The 19,025-nt window shown below is 38.5% G+C and overlaps 1 protein-coding gene across 1 annotated transcript; it reads right to left on the reverse strand.

Moving 5' to 3' along the window:
- Positions 1-6,290: 6,290 nt before the first annotated feature.
- On the reverse strand, positions 6,291-13,609 carry PPM1F (protein phosphatase, Mg2+/Mn2+ dependent 1F). Its single transcript, XM_010176231.1, has 6 exons — positions 13,438-13,609; positions 10,987-11,186; positions 10,160-10,348; positions 8,855-8,998; positions 7,776-7,869; positions 6,291-6,664 (listed from the first exon to the last, which is right to left on the reverse strand). Exons 1-6 carry the CDS (start codon positions 13,607-13,609, stop codon positions 6,291-6,293), a joined length of 1,173 nt encoding a protein of 390 aa, XP_010174533.1.
- Positions 13,610-19,025: the final 5,416 nt, after the last annotated feature.

A 19,025-nucleotide genomic window follows, 5' to 3' on the forward strand; every position in this document is an offset into this window, starting at 1 on the left:
AAAGCACATATCAACAAGACATGAAACCCTGACTGAGAGGAGTTTGTTAACAAAATAAAGCAGGCATTACAGAGCAGCCAAATTAATTTGCTTAAAACAGTGGTTTTAAGCTGACAGTGCACTGCCAACTCTTCTAGGTTGTTTTTTTTTTATTCCATTGTTTGCATTCCAAGAAGCTTGAAAACATTTCTTTTCCTATTGATTTTGTCCTCTTCTGTTTGACAAAAGCCGCATCTTGCTAAATTTTCTATGCTGCCAACACAGCTGTCTTTTGTTTATTTTTGTGTGCACCAGCAGCAGCATGTACAGCTTGGAAAACACATTAAACTAGCAACACTGAACAGCTTGTGAGGAAGGCTTGTGAGTGCTCAGGCTCTGATGGGTCACACCAAAATAAAGGCTGAAGTGATTCTCTGTAATATTTTGGTTTCCTGTTCTATTCAGAGATAAGGTTATCACAAGAGCCTACCAGTTCATTTTCAGGTAGTATTTTAAGAAGTGTCTATGACAGATAGCTGTTCAGGTCCAGTCACTCCCTCATGTCTCCATTTGATCACTTTTCAGCTGATGTGACTGAAATCAATAGAAATACCTTTAGATAAAGTAAAATTCAATAAACATATTAAAAACAACCAAAACATATACCAAAAGTGGCTGTCTTAGCTCTTAGAGCTGTCAACACTGCAATACAAATTACTCAACAAGGCTGGCTGGTTTAGTGGCTCGATTTAGGAAGGCAGGGAAGACCAGCCTCTTGGTTTTGGTGCTCTCAGTTTTAGAAGTTATGACTAGCTTGGCAGAAAACCCCCTGTTTTCCAGCACAACTATTCAAATGTAATCAGACCTGCTATAAACATGTGTTTAGAGAGAATACATAACTTAGCATAGATTGGGAAGTTTTGCACTCAATTGAAAGCTCATTTTTCTGTCTCCAACTCCTCGTGAATGACATTTTGTCCATCAGGAGTTGTTTGCTTCTCAAAAAGGGGGAATGGATCATTATTTCCTAGTAGAATTTTCTCTGATGGTACAGGCCCAATTGTAAAAGGGACAGCAATAGAACTAAGCAGGGAAATTTAATTCAGGCTTAACTAGAGCTAAATTATCTATGAATCATCTGCAATCTGCTCTGTTGTGGCTAACATCCCCCCACCTTCTCTCTAAAGCATTTGCTTGATCCTTCAGTACTATAAGAATATAAATAGACCATGTCTGGTGCTGTGCATCATGTACCTGCATCCACAAGAACACAAGTAATTTAACCAACAGTCTCACTTACACAAAGAGTGGAGATGCAATCTTAATTTAGACTTTAAGCAGCTCAACTATCCATGCCCTTTACAGATTGAGGGTATTTCTTTGTTACCTTTTGTGCAATGCCATTTAGAAATACCTGTGTTCCTCAGTCACTTGTTTTGGAAGCATCTTTTTTTAAGTTTTTAAAGGATTGCCTGGGAGGGAAGTTTCAACCCAAACAGCTGCTTTAAGCTATCAACTGATTTTTTTTTTTTTTTTCCATTGCAGACAGCCAACTTATTTCCAGAATTCAGAAAGCAAGAGAAGCACTTTTCCCAACATTCAACAAAAAACCTGAAATTTTAGTGGCTTTTCGTGACAGAAAGCTAGTAGCACTGGAAATGCTTTTAAAAAGAGCAGTAACTCATCTGACTCTGAATTCAGATAAGTGTCTATTAAATGCTATTAAAGTCATCACTGTGATTAACACTATTCAACTGCCAACTCTGCTGTAACCACTCTGTGCCCAATTACTCATCTTTAAGAGCTCACCAGCCATATCGATTCATTAACACGCTTCATGCCATTTACTCATGGCAGCAGTTGCACAGTGACCAGTAACTGCATATACTGAATGCTCCCTCTTAGCACCACCCTACACGTAGGATGTTTAGAAAAATCCATTTAGCAGCATTAGCTTCCAAGACAGTGTTGAGGGGTCGCAGTAAGTCACCTCAGATGCTTTTACTGTGATTCCTTCCTTGGCTGTTTGAAGACAGAGTTGCCACATCTCAGCTTTGCCTTTTTAATGGGTGTGTTTCTAATTCTTTCAAGCACTGGTATTTCACTCTAAAGAACTGACATTTGTAGCTCTATTTTACAGCCCACTTCCTTTTTAAAATAGGCATTAATAATACTTAAATGCATTCCTGTCTCTCTCTTTCACTCCTCCATCACTCAGAGGGTGGATTTTACTTAATGTCCCCCTGTTCTAAAAATTTTCTTGCATTTCTATACTCTGTATTCTCAAAAAAACCTCAAAACAAAACCCAAACCAACCCCCCAGCCAATGTAATTTGTAAAACTGTAATCTTGTCTATGTCATACCCAGAAGACTTCACTGTCTTGGGTATGTTTCTTTGTAGGAGAGGGTGGCGATGGGAAGGGAAAGAAAGGTAGAACTATCAATTACCCATAAGCAAAAGAGATGTTGGATACCCACTAAGCAGAATGACTAAAGCTAGTTTTCAAGCACAATACAAGAATTTAAGCATGCTCTGTTTTAAAGATTGAGACTCTTTTAAGGAGCAATTTTTCTGATGCTAAAATGCAGCAGCAGACATTCATTTGGAGTTTAGTAAAATGGGAAAATACTTTCATTTTTAATTGAACATTTCTCTTGAATTTTTAAGCTAACTTCTACTGCTTCAAAGGTTTTGGCTAGACTCAAGAATTGTTTTTGTTGCAGGGCCATCAGAAAGACAGCAAGGAAATAGGCAAATTAGTCAATTTGACATTGGTGGACAAGTGTTAGTATATTGTAGATGACACTGGGAAGATCCAGTGAGGTAAGAGCATTCTCTCATCAAAATTTTTAAGAGGAAAGATAAGAAAAGCTAATGTAGCAGAATAGTACTGTACTTTCAAAACATAGCACTGCTCCATATTTTGGATTATTTAGTTTAATTTCATACCTTCTGCTAGGACTCCTTCTCCTCTATGGTCACCACCCATACTAGTGACACTTCTCGTAACAGTACAGTGCATTATAGCTGGTGGCTTCTAAAAGTGGTATCAAAGTCACAAGTGAAACAAAAATTGGAGGGTAGCTTGCCATCCCAAGGATAAGACCATCCTGATGACCATTTTCAATAGTATTTTAAAAGTGCACTTCCAAAATCCATACTTGCATTCTTTCATACTTTCATTACTGATTTAATATCAAATTGAATTGCTGGTTTTTCAGTTAAAAAAAAAAAAAAAAAGATGTTTCCATAGGTTTTGATCAGGCTGTCAAGAACAGATAAGACATCTCCAAAAATAATTTTCCCCTCAAATAGTGTTTGGAATTTTACTGTAGATGACACATTAAGACTTATTTGTCCTACTGACAGGACACAAACTGACATTTTTAACCCAGTTACAACTCTTATAGACCTGAACAGACTTTTTAAAGCTAGTAAGAAGTCTCTGAAAATTAGAGAAGTATTTTTTATCCCTGCTGAAATTTGTATGAGTTCTCAAAGGTTCTTCCTATCCACTTACATCTCAAAGAAATGAGGCACTAGGTCATTCAGAATGAAAACATCTACATAAGGGAACAGCTTCTCAGAATGCAGAATTTCTTCCCTAGAGCTTGAGAATTAATTTTTTTTCTTACCACAGACAGTTTTCTAAAGGCTCATTTCACTTAGCTCCCATAAAAAAAAATCTATCAAATTTGAAACAAAAAGGATATTCTAACGGAGCTGTAAGTATCCACTGAAAGACTTAAGACTTAGCTTCCTTCATAATGCAAATCTGCCACAAAAAGGTTGAAATAAAAGGATCATTAAAAAGAATTTGGCTTGTTCAGTTCCCTCCTTGTTTCAGGAAATTTGGCAAATTTCAGAAATTAAACCATACTATGAATTTACCAACATTTCACACATCCCTTCACGAATACAGTAGGTTCCCCCTCTCCTGATAAACATCAAACAGCACTGAAATAAAACAATTCTGTATGATTCTTACTATATTAACAATGAGAACTATTTCCAAGACACAAAGAGGCACTAGTGGTCAGAATTTAACATGACACTGAGTATCTGGGTTAGAAATCGAAGAGATAGGAGATGGTAAATCCAAAGGGATTGCTACGCAAGTGTAAAGGTTTCCTTAACTGAAGCAGGTTCACTACAAAAATTAACACCTACCCTACCAGGCTGCCATCACAGAAAGCCTTCCCCACATATTTCAGGAGAGGAAAAATGCGGGACAGAAAAGTGCTTGCAACCTTCTCAGAGGAAAAGCTCCTGTTGTTGCACAGCAAAACAAGGAAGTCACTGTCAGAGTTGCTATCTAATGAGATGGCAGCTCACTGAGGAGTTTCTATGTTAAACCATACAATAGTCCATAGTAATCCAGAAAAAAACTCAAGTGGTGTGGGTAACTGCATTGCCCCACGCCAGCTAATGATTCAGAGACACTATGGACATAAACAGCGCTGCTCCATTCTTCCTTCCAGCCACCTCAACTCCTCTACGTAAGTTTCCTCCCTAAGCAACATTAATGTTCAACATATTTTAATCAACAGGACTGACATATTGCAATGCCATGTGCTTCTAAATTATGCACACAATCTTGCTGCCAGATGTAAAGCACTTCTTGCTTAGATACAGAAATTACTAACACGTTTACCGTTGAGCCTTCAGATCTTGTTGAGTCCTGCTAGCAAGGCAAGACAAAACACAACCAGAGGCTCTAGCAGGTAATGGTCGCACAACAACATACACATTCATTAAGATTCTTTCATCCTCACCTTAGCTTTACATCTCCTTAGAAAGTTATTTAGATCCAAAAAGTTCCTGAAGTACGGCCAAATTAACCATCTATTAATCAAAAACTTATTAAATTGTTTCTAGTTTACATTATTACATTTTCTTGTGAAGGTCAGGAGTGTATTTGTTTTTAAATGAAAGTCATGATGACTCAGGTTGTTACTTTATGATTAACTAGAGATGTTTTGTGTGGGGCAGGGAGTAAGTCACAGTAAGTATTGTGAAGCTTTTACTACAAGCCACAACATTTGGCAACAATGAAAGAGATGTTTTCTTGAAACCCAGTTCCCACTAAAATAATTCACAAAAATGAAACATTTAAGTGCATTAAACATTAGTAATAATGAAATAAAAAAGTCACATTTTAAAAACACTATAAACTGGCTCACCAGAATATGACAGGAAGCCAGCAATCCTTGGGTGAAATATTTAAGGCACTTGAGGGTAGTCAGTTTTTTAAATCAGATAATCAAGACATAGCCACTTTAAAATTCTAATTTAAATAAAAACCACAACAAAATAAAGTAACACTGCAAAAAATTCCTCCAACTGTAAAGTTCAGTAAATAAACAAATAAACACTGAGAATAAAAATAAAATTCTCATTTGTTATAGTACACAAAAAAGTGGCAGAAACAGAGCATATTTAACTGCTAGAGAATACATACTGTAAAGGTCTTTCTAAAATACAACAAAAAAGGGTCCTTTCTTTTCAGGTTGCCAAATAGCCAATAAAGCATGTTTGTTGGGGAGAAATAATCCAGTGCAGTTAAATATTGGATTCCAGTTTATAAACCAGATCATCCCAGAAAGCAGCTGACTTTGTATCATTTTCCCTGGGATATTTCTAGTTAGCTTTCTTGCTCTTTTTCTAGAGCACTCTGTTTCATTTTCTCCTCTCCATACACACCAAATTAAATGTTTCTGTTTGGATAAACAGGCCGCATGATTCTTGTAATATCATCTTTGGTACAAAACAAAAGCAACTTACATGACATAATGGCGTCACCCAGTCTCTCGCCACTAAGCCTGTTCCTACAGACCACACACAGCAACAAGCTTTTCTGCGATGGTGACAGCTTCTATTCTTCCAATCTCCAAAGTAACGTCACAATTAAATACAACATACAGCATTCTTTTTAAGCGCTAATTTAAATTTTCACTCAGAATTCACAAACGGGTATTCTCACCCATTAGCTTATACATATTACGGTTTCTTACCACTTCCAGGGCAGAGGGGTATGACCAGCAGCCCTGGGACACACTTTAGAAGTCTGCTCCCAGAGACAAAACAGCTGTACAAATCTCCACATCTGCTCAGTGTTTTTTGAAGGGAGGGGGAAGGAAGGAAAAGACAAATGGGAACTCAGTAAAAGGAGTCTTGCCTTTCTGCTGCATGTTTGTCCATTTGTCATTTTTTTCCTGACACGTTTTGCCTATTGTATTAGAGGCTTCTTCAGTGGAAAGTAGTTCCTTACGTGAACTTACTTGAACATTCTGGATTAAGCAGATTTGGTCACTGTGTGGCTGCTGCCTCACAGCTGAGGAAATTAAAAGGTGAGCTCTGAGCATCATCACCAGCCCCAAGGCTCTTAGGGTCTCTGAGACAGTCTGCCAAGATGTCCTGAGGATCCCTCAAGAACACCACTAGAACAGTGATGTTATCACTGGATCCATTTTCCTTTGCAGCAGTCACCAGTCTTTCTGCTGCTTTGAGACCCACTCCTTTGGTTTGCATTAAATGATCTAGGACCAAGTCTACAACCTCATATGGCTTGATAGCATCAAAGAATCCATCGCAGGCCAGGAGCAAGTAATCTTCAGAACCAGTCAGCTCAAATGAATCTCCATCTGCATCACCAGAGATGTAGGGCTTCTGACATATGTCACCTAAGACAAACAATCAAAACAAAGGCTCTTTTACTTCAAATGTAAACAGTTACTTCTTCACCCACCAACTGCTTTTGCCATCTTCAAGGACAGCCAGATCATATTGCAGAGGTACCTGATGCAGGACAAGAGTAGTGAAAAACTATGGAATAAGCATGGAAGGCCTTTGTTTCTTTAAGAACACTTGGAACCTACCTAAATCCGGTGGGTTTCTAAGGAGTTACTCTAATTCATGCTTTCCTAATTTTGCAGGGAAACTAAGGAAATTCTGGAAAAGTTTTTTCGCTTTGAAATACATTTGTGCAAGGAGATAGTCTGGCTCTCATTTTGCAGGTGTGCCTCTTGTGCAGCCTTCAGAATGCTATGAAAATAAGATACTTCTTAGCTATGTAGATACACAACACAATGTCATAAGAATCTGCTCATTGTGTTCAGTTCATCAGTTTGATATGGACATACTTATTAAACATGGGTTGCTATTGATCCAAATAGTATTATACAAATTTATACTAATTTTCTTCCACTCATGCATTACTGTTGTCTATACTTGCCCAGGATGTTTTCTCTTTTTGCCCTAACTGATGAGTAGCAAAATAAGCTCATTTAATAAGATTCTGGAATACTACTATTAAAATGCCCTAAATTGCTAGGTATGTGTGATTTGAAGGAGGATGCAGCAATCTGACTTAAGAACTACAGTCAGGAGAAAGATATATTAAAGTGGACAAAATAAACCCACAAAGCAGATATTCAGACACATAAAGAAGGCTAGATGAATATTTATTACTTGTTAAACTACTGTAGAACACCTCAGTATCAAAGATATTTTCAAGAAGCAAAAGACTTAGAAGTACAAAAGAATTAGGACTGTCATGGCTAGTATGTAAAATCAAACAATATTCTATGTTTATGGTAAAACCAGTAAGATTATATAGCTGCAAGCTATGTAAGTTATATAGTTGTAAGCCAGCCTTATGGCAAAGACAGTAAGAGTGCTACACTATTTGGTCACTGCTGAGCAAAACATCATTTACAGTAAACATAGAGTCTCAAGTGGTGTGTTTTAACCAAATTTAATCTGAACAATACTTATTCTGATGGTTTATCTTACCAATTGCTCTGGAAACAGCCAAAGTACCATTAACCCGCCAGCAGTCCATATAGGTTACACAACCACCCAGAGTCTCAATACGAGCTCTCTCATCCTGAAAAACAGTAGAATATAATTTTTATACTAAAAACCTACCCATGGCTTACTGACCTTGCTGTTATCCAACTGAAGAGGGAAAAAAAGAAAATAACCCAAACCCAAGAACTGTTTCAGCTTTTGTATTTATACTATGAATATAGCCAACACACATATCAGAATCTAGCTCTGAAACATGCACTTAAGATTACTGGAAACAAGTCACCTACTTCTCAACCATACTATGGCCTATCCTCAAAAAAGCAGAATTCTTAAGTTTCTGTATCGTCATGTTCTTTTTCATATGCACGAGGACCCTTTTCCAGCCACTTCTTCCCATCTCATACAGCTATTGGGAAAATATGTAAAAGTTTGGAATAAAATACAAGATAACTAGACTATGTAACAATAGCACTTACACTGATACTCCTTTAACTACTCAGTTATTACAAATATTCATGCTATGAAGGCAAAGGGTCACAAGATCCCCATCAAATTTCATGTAATAAAATACCTGGCTATTTAAAATATATAGAAAAGGCAATACATTGTAAGCCAGTCAGGCTAGTAGATTATCATTAGTTTTTGAATGACAGTATAGCATATGACAAAAGACTTGCATTATGCTAAAATTTTAAATAGCTATTAGCCTCAAATTAAGAAGTTAATTTAGAACAGACTGTTTTGAAAATCACAAACACAAAAAATTCTGTGAAAATCTTTAATTACTACAAATTTTGAAGAGACAGTCTGAGTAGGAACTGAAGTTAGGACTATAAGTACCACCAGTACTTTCAAGGGGCCATAGTTGTAAGGATCCCCTCTTCAAGACACAGGAGTGGATGGAAAAGAAAAATAAATTGTCAGTTCTCTGAATCCTACCATGCAATATATGTAATTATGTAAAGCACCAAACACTTAAGAGGGCTTCATTCCAAAAGGTTTCAAGAGAGATTCTGACAACACACACATGGCAGAAAAAGAAAAAAAAAAGTTAGACTTACTTCTCTTTCTGGTTTGTGAGGTTCCATTAATGTCACAGCTCTTCCTTGCTGCACAAGCATTACCTGTGAGTCCCCTAGCCATGCTATGTGTAGCTTGTTCCCTACAATCAATGCAGATACACCTGTTGTACCACTCCGCAGCTTCTACAGAAGAAAACAGGTATTATAGGTGAGTATTCAACAAGCCCTACTAGATTACATGGTAATATTATACATCTAGGTTTAATGACACTTAAATGAGGCAGAGAAGACCTGCCAATCATAATTCAGGTACCTGGAAAAAAAGTACAAGACATTAGACAGACTTGAAATAAACTATTTACATATTCTAACATGCAGACGGCTAATACTGCCTCTGTTCTGTTCTTTCTTCTCTGCTATTAATCCCAAAACTGATCTAGGAGACTAAGTCCTCTATTGTTCAAAACACAGAGACACACAGAAAAGGATCTGAATTTCAGTAGTATGAACATTTCACAAACAAGCACAGGTCTCCCCAATCCCTTTCACATTCTCCACTCTACCAGTAGCAACTGCAGACACCTTGCTTCTCATACATCCCCTTATCCTTGAGTATTTAAATGAGGATGTCAACAAAGGAGGTAACTCAATTGTCCCAGATTCCCTGTAAAGATTAATAAGAGTCAGTCTTCATGAAGATGCTGGTCCCTCTTTTGTACTTCATTGACAGAAATGAAGATATTAGCAATGAATTCTTCCATATTCAGTTACTGTCATAATAAAAGACTTCTCCTTAAACCGTATACTAAACCATCCTCGCATTAGGTAGATTTGAAGAAAGAATGTTCATCATACCAACTTGATTCAAAGCTGATCAATAAACCTAAGAAACTGAAGAGTCTGATTTAAATCACAGAATACACTTTTCATCTTACAGTCACCTGTGACATTAATGGTGGGACAAGAAAGGGGAAGATAGTGACCGTATTACCAGGAAGAGGGAAACCTCTTCTCCAGGTAAGAGGCAGGACAATAGAATATCTAGAGGCTGTCTAATTTAGGCAAAGAGGCAGCAGTGTTCTCTCAAGTAATTGGTATGTTTGGATCATTTAAAGCACTTAACACTTCTTTTCAATCACTCGTCTTGAACTTGCAAGCACTGTCATTTTGTTTTTCCTCAAAAAAATAAATTTTATCAAAGAAAACCTTTACATGTAGCATAATTTCACAAAGAATCCAGCAATTCAAAGACAGCGTACTGCCAGAATTTTCTGGATAATATCATGTCGTCCAGCAGTTCTCAGTGTTATTTAAATACAATGGAATTAATCTCTACCCACTCACCTCTCTTTTGGCTTTGAAAAGAAACATTTCATCTGTCTTCTGGAAAGAGCATTTCAAGGCCTCAGCTGGATTCTTAACAATTTCTTCGTGTAGCCCAACATTTACATGTAAATGGGTTGCTGAATAATTGGCAGCATCCACTCCACCATGGCCATCAAATACCGCAAAGTAAGCGCGATCAATGTCATCCTTTTGCGGGGAGGGAGAGAGAGGGAGACATACTCATGTTCAAAACCAAAATAGCTCACAGAATGGTACCAGCAAGCAAGGACTCTTTATTCTTGGCTTTCATCCATACAATGTTGCACAGGTAAGGACAATTTAAGTCTGTTTATCCATGTGCAAAATAGATAAAATGAGTACTTTGCAGGGGAATTACTTTTGTTTGTTTGCTGTTAGTCATTAATATCCTTGAAAATAATCTGGAATTGAAACAGCAGAGAGCTTATTATGTAGTCCCACTGCAACTTCATTAACTGGCACTTGCAATTGCACAACTGCTGTTCTTCCCCTTCTTTTCTTAAGACCAGTTACCTCAGTCACAAGTACATTGTAACTCCAGCAACATAACACTAGGTGAACTTCCTGTCTCCCTGTATCACTTATGACATGAAACCTAAGGTCAGAAGATCCTTCATTGCCAGGGTAATAGTTAGCCCCTAGCAACCTTACTCATGAAGTTCTTGCCCCAGCACAGACATGATAACTAACTTGTGGCATCAAATTCTTACCATTTCACAGATCATCCATCACTAGGTCATTCTGTTTACAGTAGTGCTGAAAAGCTGTTATAACAAACTGGCCTCCCCAATTTTGTCCAGACTTACTGATAAACCAAACAGCTGATTGAACTCTGGGAGCAGAACGTGGCGGTCCTCCATTTTCCGTCGAGTGTTACGGATGGCATGGATGGAAACAAGCAGGAACCGCTTCAGTGGTCTCAGTGGTGGCAACTGCTTCTGCCACTCAGAGCAAACATCCCGAAGCTTGTTAAAGAAGCAGCGCTGCAACGACTCTCCATCCAGCACTGACAGCACAAAGACAAAACAGTAACTTGTGTGCCCCCTTTTCCTACATTACCCCATCTTTTGGCCTGTCATTCCAAGTGTCTTTCCTTAGAGCTACACACACACATTCAGCACCCTGCCTTTACAGGCTCTGCAGGAATTAAAATAGGCTCCTGAGAATAATGCAGAAAGAAAGTTGCAATGTAAAACATTGCAATATCAAGGAGATAATGTTATGATAAGAGCAGTTTCTTTACTTACTAGTTCTCTTTTAAAACAGAGGCTTATCAAGTAGGCAATTACATTATAAAAATCATAACAAAGACACAAAAATCAGTCTGGCATATTAGACATAAAGTAAAACGCACAAGACAGGAGTAGGAGTGCATCCCTACCAAAAAAAAAAGAAAAAAAAAGGCAAATAATCAAGTGGGCAGAAAAGCTTTCAAGATAAGAGATTGCTGTTGTCTTGGACTCAAGGGTTGAAAAAGTATTAGCCTGGCTTTGGGTCAGGTTATGTCCTACTGAACCACTTCCACTGAAACAACAAGGAAGTCTGAGAATGTTTTGCTGAGGTCAATAGCTCAACTCATAGTTGATCTGAACAGATTAGAATTTTAAGCTGTTATCTTTATCTTTTTAAACACACATGGTTGTAGGAGCTAGAGGGACAGAAGAACACTTCCGCCACTTTCCTGCTTTGTCATTACAGAGCATAACTGTAAACACCCACTGCACATAGTGTGAAAAGCTCTGGCCAGACACTCAAATCCTTTTCTGGATAGATCCCAAAGATCAATTAATCCAAACTTATTGTTCATCAGACTGAATGGTTTCATGTTTGGCGTTGTGTCTAGCTTTGCAATGCAGTCTCTCTCAGAATAGGTAATAATTTAAAGTTTTGTTATTTGAGAAAGAACCCTGCGTCAATGCTAAATCAACTAACTTCAAAAAGCACTGAGAAGATCATCTATAGAGCAAAAGTAATTTGCTGGTCACTAATGTGTTTCCTAAAAAACTGCAGTGTATGAACTATCTTTCCTGTTTCTAAAAATCCTGACTCCTACTAACACTGCTAGCATTACAGCTTCCTCAGAATTCCTGTTTGTAAGTCCTGGTTCTCAAGCATTTATTTTTCTCAGCAACACTGGAGAAGCTGGTCAGCTTCAGAAGCGTCTCTGGGCCTGGAGAATTGAAAGCTTAAATTTAAACACAGATCTTTGATTAGCAGTTACTACATATTAACCAAAACTACTTTTGGTTTGCTTAATATGCAGGTGTGAATGGGCAAGATATTAAAACCTTTAAATATTAAGTCATCCCATATACAAATATAATTAAATAGGACAGCATCTTAGACAGCCTTGTCTACAGCTATTAGTTTACATATTTGTAAGTGTGTTGACTAATACTGACCAGAAGACCTGGACACACGTTGCTGTTTAATTATTAAGCTTCTGAAATCTGACATAGAATTTAGTACCTTAACACCAGAAATTCTCCTGCAGGATACCACATCAAACAGTGGTACCCATATAGGTACATGTACACACCTTGCTTTTATATAATCCCTTTCTCTTTCATTACAAGAATGCTTTTTTGCCAAAGACTTATTATTGCCCTGCAGGAAGAGAGAGTCCGTACTGTGCTGTAGCACAAGGAACATCTTTCTACCTAGTTGTACAGTTAAAACAGCGTAATAGCAATGATGAGATAGGGAAAACAAATACAGCCCAAACATGCAGAGAAGTTAATGCCTTTAAAGTAGATATTCCTTGCTGAGATTAGGCAATGCAAGTACCTGCATAGTAAGCAGATTTCCATAATGTTCAATAGGGGAATGGTGAATAGCGACTGGATCTAAATTACAATGGTGACACAAGAATGAACAAATATAAAATAGGTAGGAATACAGAAGATGGAAATTAAAGAAGGTTTCAACCGTCAAACAGGGAAGGTTCTGGGGTGTTCAGTTCAGGAAGCTCAGTGGACATAGTCATTAATTCTTTTTGGGAAGAGAAACTCTCTTCCCTTTCCAGAAAGCCAACCCACATGAGTAGTCCGGGGCTCCAGAGAGCACGTTTGCATCTTGCCCACAAAACTAGCATAGCTACCTTTCATCCCACAGCCAGCCAGCAGGAGCAAATAAAGTTCTGTTCACTGCTGCTTGCCAGAAAGCCTAACCAAATATTCTGGGAAACATTTCAAAACACTGAAGTCTTCCAACAGACAGCCTCTGGGAAAACCACAGAAGGAAAAAAGTATACTCACAGGTGAACCTTTCCTCATCTCCTTCTCCCTCTGTTTCCACACTTTGCTGCTTAAATTCAGTCAAGTCTGTTTGGAGGACTTCATCAACTGCAGCATGGATCAACGATGCCGCAAGAAGTGGTGAAACACCTCTGCTGGTAAGAAAAAGAAGGGAAAGCAAAACAGACTGCATTAGTTTAAACTGAGCTACAGCATCACTTTTTATGGCTGGTTACCTCAGAATTAGAAAGCATCACATAAATCAATAATTCCAGCTTCATTAGTAAATTAGCAGAAGAAATGGTATGTTTAATATTTATTCATACAGATCTTCAGTTAGACAACTGCTTTCTCAATAATGCAAAGAGGAAGAAGCATGTGAATCATGTTTTCAAACTGTTGCCTCACACTCCAGTCGCAGATGGTACCTCCTTCGGTACCAGCTCTCAGATGTGATCTGCTACCTTCAATTCTTGCCTCTGAATGCAAACATTTTGTTCCTACTCACTACACAACATTTCTTGCTTGCAGTCAACGGTTTCACCACAGACAGTATCAGGATCTCTGCAATGGGTACATGCAAATCTCCAAAAAGTTTACTTAAGACTCTAGTTCCCCTCCAAAAAGAAAAGTCATGCTCAGTACTAACCCTTTAACACGCAGTTTCTCCTGACTGGAAGTTCTCCAAAGAAATTACCCAAGAAGGTGCAGAGTTGGCACTAAGGATGAGGCTAAGGAAAGACACCAAGACTTGTGATTCAGCTGAAACTTTTAGGTAAGCATCTAGGAGACAAGAATGCTACATGATCTAGACACCCTCTCCTTTTTACTCAATGCTTTATGCAAGCTCCATGCTTTATAGGAAGCACATACTTGCTATGGTGCTTTTAAATCTGTAAACAAATAAACCTCATCCAACTTTAAAATGGAGCTACTAGAAAATAACTCATTTATATTCACTATATTCCCATGGCAGGCACTAACAACTACAGCACATAACACACATTCCAGTCATTTTCTATGAGCACAATGAAGAATAAGCGTGGATGTCCATAAAAACCATTTTATCCATTGTTCATGGAGTGTTTTGATACTAACAAAGTATCAAATTATAAAACCAAAGCAAGTAAGATATTAAAGCTTCTGCAGCAAGTCAAGGACAAGATTTTGTTTTGCCAGGCAACATCAAGGAAGTCCTGCGTAAAACTGGTTGGCTACAGAGTAAGAAATGGTGGAAGCAACTGGTCTCTGCAGAGGCCCAACAGAGATGACTGTGTTTGTGCGTACAGAAGAGTGGGGAGGGAAAGACCGTGAGGTTTTAGATCCCAGTGACAACAAGATGAAATGCATTTGCCATTGTGTTTCTGAAAGAGAGGCCTTGTCATATCCTCAGAGCCATGTGTGAGTACCTCCTGTGGCAGCAAACAGAAAGCATTGTGTTAGTCAGCAGGCTGCCAACAGAAGCGTGTTCTGTGCTATGCATTCTGCAGCAGTGATGGCCTAATTTAATGAGTCATTTTGGTACTTCAAATAGATGGCAACGCGCTTGCAGGTCTTTCAGTGCTAGCTGCAGTCGTATCACATCAAGAGAAGCCAGAAATTGCCTTTTTAATTCTTTTTTAAGGCTAATATGTTTAGGGCAGTCAGCTCCTTTCCTACCCAAGTTAAAAGTAACAAAGTCTGCTTATAATCACTGACACCAACAGACAGCCTTTTAAAAGGTCGGGCAAGGAACATCTGAAACGGATATGGGAAACTCCCCCAAAAAATCCTGCTTCCTGTTTTTGTTTGTATAGGGGAAAAAGAAAGGAGTATGAAAATACAAGCTACACAAACTATGTCAGATATGTAGCTGATGCTGCTGAAAGTCAGAAGCTTTAGTTAAAGTAGGTTTCAGCTCCAAGACCAGAGACAAAAAATATTAAGTGAAACAGCTTTGCATTTAAATGAACTGTGAGAGCCACTGCTTCAGTCATCTCCAGAATTTCTCTGCTACGCTGAAGGAAAAATTCAAGTCTAGCCTGGGTTTCCAGCTTGCCATCAGAAGAGGGCTTAATGCTTTGATTTTAAACTTCACAGACTTCTGCTTTCCAGGGCCCTGACTTGCTGAACTGGGTCCATAAAAAGAAGCTTAAACAAAAGGCAATATGCTAAGTGCTATAATTCACAAGTCCTGTAAAAACCTCTGCTTACAGGATGCCTGTAACAAAGAAAAGGTTTACGTGTTATCATGTCACATCCTTCAACATTTTCCAGTTGCCACCCAGTTCCTAAAAAGGAAAATCAGGTTCCTCAGTACTGATATGCTTCATTCAGCTTTGCTTCCTATGCATTTCCTCCTCCACAGTTTTGCAAATCTATACAAAGAAAACGGTTGCTTATCCGATTTTATTTGTTATGCAGTCAGACACAATGCTGAGCAGTTGATTCTGACACACCGACAAAAGATAAACAAATAAAAGCCTAAAAAAATTACCCTACCTACTTAGTTAAACCTCAGTTCCAAACAGAACGCATTTGTCGATTATTTTATGAACTCTTACTACTAGTACTATCATATTGATAAGCCTGTTTTTCACTCAAGCTCAGGCAAACAGAGCTCCAAGGCAATGGCATCTTCCATTCAGTTTAGGTGTTTACTGGTTCTAATTTCATCCTCTAATCAGAGATTTCAAGAGTTAACGAAGTATATAATTAAAGAAGAGTAAGAACTGCAGCTTTAGTTGAGAGATACCACGTCTCACTTGGCTAGAGAGTATCTGGAAGCAGGCACAGTACCTATGGCAACCAGTGTAAAAGTAGAAGCCCACTGCAGTTACCATAACAGACTTCAAACCTTTTCTGTAAGCAAAGAAGAATGTCACTTCTTGTTAAAATCTTCCTTTCAAAGAAGCCCAAGACACCCTGCTGACAGGCTGAACCAAGCACAATTTAATCTTCTTGAATCAGAAGAAATACTGTAGCTGTTTCCTAAGAGGTAAAACAACTGTTTTGGGAAGAAGAGGGAAGCTGGTGGCGTGTGTTTTACATGGAAAGGATGTTACCTGCTCTTAAAAGAGTCTCAGAAGAAACATGTGGTGTCAGCCCCACGTCTATGACACATACATTACTAATTACCCAGCCTCAGCGTACACAGGCTAGTAGTAAACACACTTAGGATTCCTTTGCTACAAGTTATTTCTTTGCTAACAAAAAGGGCGTGTTTTGACCACGATAAAAAATACTAAAAATTAATGCATGTTGTAACAGCGCAGATGAGGCATTGTAGCTTCACCACCAGCTAAAGTCAGATCACCAGCGGCTGGAGCATGGAGTTCATATCCTCCAGCCACTTCATGGTAAAATACAAACCCCGTTTTAAAAACTTGAGTATAGATAAAAGTGGTAAGTCAAAGAGCAAAGCAATACTTCTGCTAATAAAGAACACACTTAAATTTATATGCCATCCTCCTTCTTGAAAGGGTCTGGACTACTGGACGCATATAGAATTGTTAAAAGGAGCTATGCAAAGCCTCTGTAGATATACGTACCTGTGGGCCAAAATAAAGTTACATACAGAAGTAGAAGGCAATTATGATATTTTGCATAGTTTAGACTTGTCATGCATTAATAACAGAACTTACTTCTCTTTTTGTTGACCTTGTTTCTCTTCTGCAATAAAATTTAGTTCTCTATTTTATTTCATTTTAAAAGAGCAGCTGTCATGTTATCACAGCCACAGTGTATTCATATATGTCAGCTCAATCATAAGACTGTTACTGACCCCTTACATATCAGCCTTCAGAAAGAAAAGACAGAATATATACAAGTTCCTTCAGGAAGCAGAAACCCCAGTAAGATCACTTCTTATTTGGTTTTATTTGGGTCATCAGATCCCCAGCACACTTGCAGTGAGTGCTGCAAACAAGTCACCCGTTCAAAGATGCCCCCACCTCTCCTTCCCCTCCAGTGTAAGAGGGTATATTCAGAAGTCTCTAGCAAACAGCCTTGTGGGCATGGGGGAAGCACCCACAGCATCAAAGGTCAGGCCACCACATCTTGTCCAGAGCCTCAACTACGGCTATTCACTTTTTTCAAAGGCTTGAAAACAGATGACAGACTTTCTGTTATGCTCTATGCCCACAGCTTACAGCAGCCTTGAGAAAGCAGAGCAGTGCAGCAGATGGCAGACTGCAAACAGCTGCTCATCAGCACTTAGAGCTGAGAAGAAAGCTCTGTGTAACCTGGTGGAGAGTGGTACAAAGCCTTGCTAGGACATACCAAGCACCCAGTGTTTACACAAAGCCTTCTGAACTTTTATTTACTTTTTTAAAAAGGAAAATAATTCACATCACCCCACCCCAAACCCGCACGTTCTCCCACAGTACTGTCAGGAAATCTGTATAAAGAGAAGCCTGAGAGATTACTATCTGTATTGGCCAAGCTGTTGATCACTTACCACCTTTCAAAAGAAAACAAACAAACAAACAAACAAATAAATAATGTTCTTTCTAAATATTATTAATATTATTGCCAAAGTCATTGCAACAAGACAGCAGTGCCATTGCAGGCCAGAGCACTGCTGTACCATCCTCTTTTCCTTTCAGGGTGTGTGTGTACATGCGTGCATACGTGCACATGTTGGGGAACAAAGAGGTGCTATATCTGCTAGCAAAAGCTTCTAGCACAACTCATCTGCAGCTGACTTACACTGGAGGGGACACACTTGTGCACTTATGTGCTGCCAGGATCTAACACCAGAAGATCACACATAGTGCTGCTTTGCCAGTAAAGCAAAGTTTGTCACTGTGGACTCAGTGTGTGCTTCTAGCATGTTACAGCTATATCAGCAAAGTGGTTTCAGTGCAGATCTGCCAATGTTAGCAGTTCTCTACTAAGTGAAAGATCCTCTCATACTGCCAAAATGATAGCAGGTCACAAGTTTCCTCATAAACAAAAGCTGCTTGTATTCAGGATTTTTTCACCAATCTGCTACTTTTATTTCCCTCACCCCTTTTTATTCTTATAATCAACTACAGAATGTTTCCACTCAAGTGGCTCTAAGCATTAGTATTTATTACAGCGGCAGAGTTCCACCCAGAGTTCCCAGGGTGATGGTGACCAGACAAGTACAAATATGTATGTGTTGAGGAGACAACATCTGACAATCTACAAAGCACAGGAAATTGTTTCTTGGGTTAATGATATCAGGTCTTTACAAGTAGATGAACAAGATGGAATCAAAACAAATATATAAACAATTTCACATGTAGATTTTCAATCTTTTGTTTCCATCTTTACATGAAGCAGTCTTTTTCCAGATTTGCTTCTGAAACTATCAGAAGTAGCAGCTTTAGAATCCAGAATCCATCTGTTGAGGCCCTTCAGTCATCATCAAACTGTTCTTACAGAAAAAAAACATGCAATGGAGAGTCACCTGCTACTTCCATTTCATTCTCAGCAAACAAAACCACACAGCAGAACAGAGGCTTAATTCCACAAAAGTCACTTTTCAATTAAGCACAAAATCTGTTGTTTCAAAATTAAGTATTTCTTATCTTGATGCCAAATTAAAACAGCAACAGAAAGGGCGTTTGACGCAGATTATGAGAGCAAAACATGAAAGTTCT

The sequence above is a fragment of the Antrostomus carolinensis genome, unplaced genomic scaffold, assembly GCF_000700745.2.
Source record: "Antrostomus carolinensis isolate BGI_N321 unplaced genomic scaffold, ASM70074v2 scaffold11089, whole genome shotgun sequence".
Classification (NCBI taxonomy): Eukaryota; Metazoa; Chordata; class Aves; order Caprimulgiformes; family Caprimulgidae; genus Antrostomus; species Antrostomus carolinensis.

Excerpts from the sequence above, each read along its gene's own strand:
- PPM1F (XM_010176231.1), bottom strand. The coding sequence starts at position 13,609 with ATGCAGTCTGTTTTGCTTTCCCTTCTTTTTCTTACCAGCAGAGGTGTT. Across the intron at positions 11,187-13,437 it reads AGATGAGGAAAGGTTCACCT|TGCTGGATGGAGAGTCGTTG; the intron begins GTGAGTATACTT and ends TTGTGCTGTCAG. Across the intron at positions 6,665-7,775 it reads GGCTGTTTCCAGAGCAATTG|GTGACATATGTCAGAAGCCC; the intron begins GTAAGATAAACC and ends TGTTTGTCTTAG.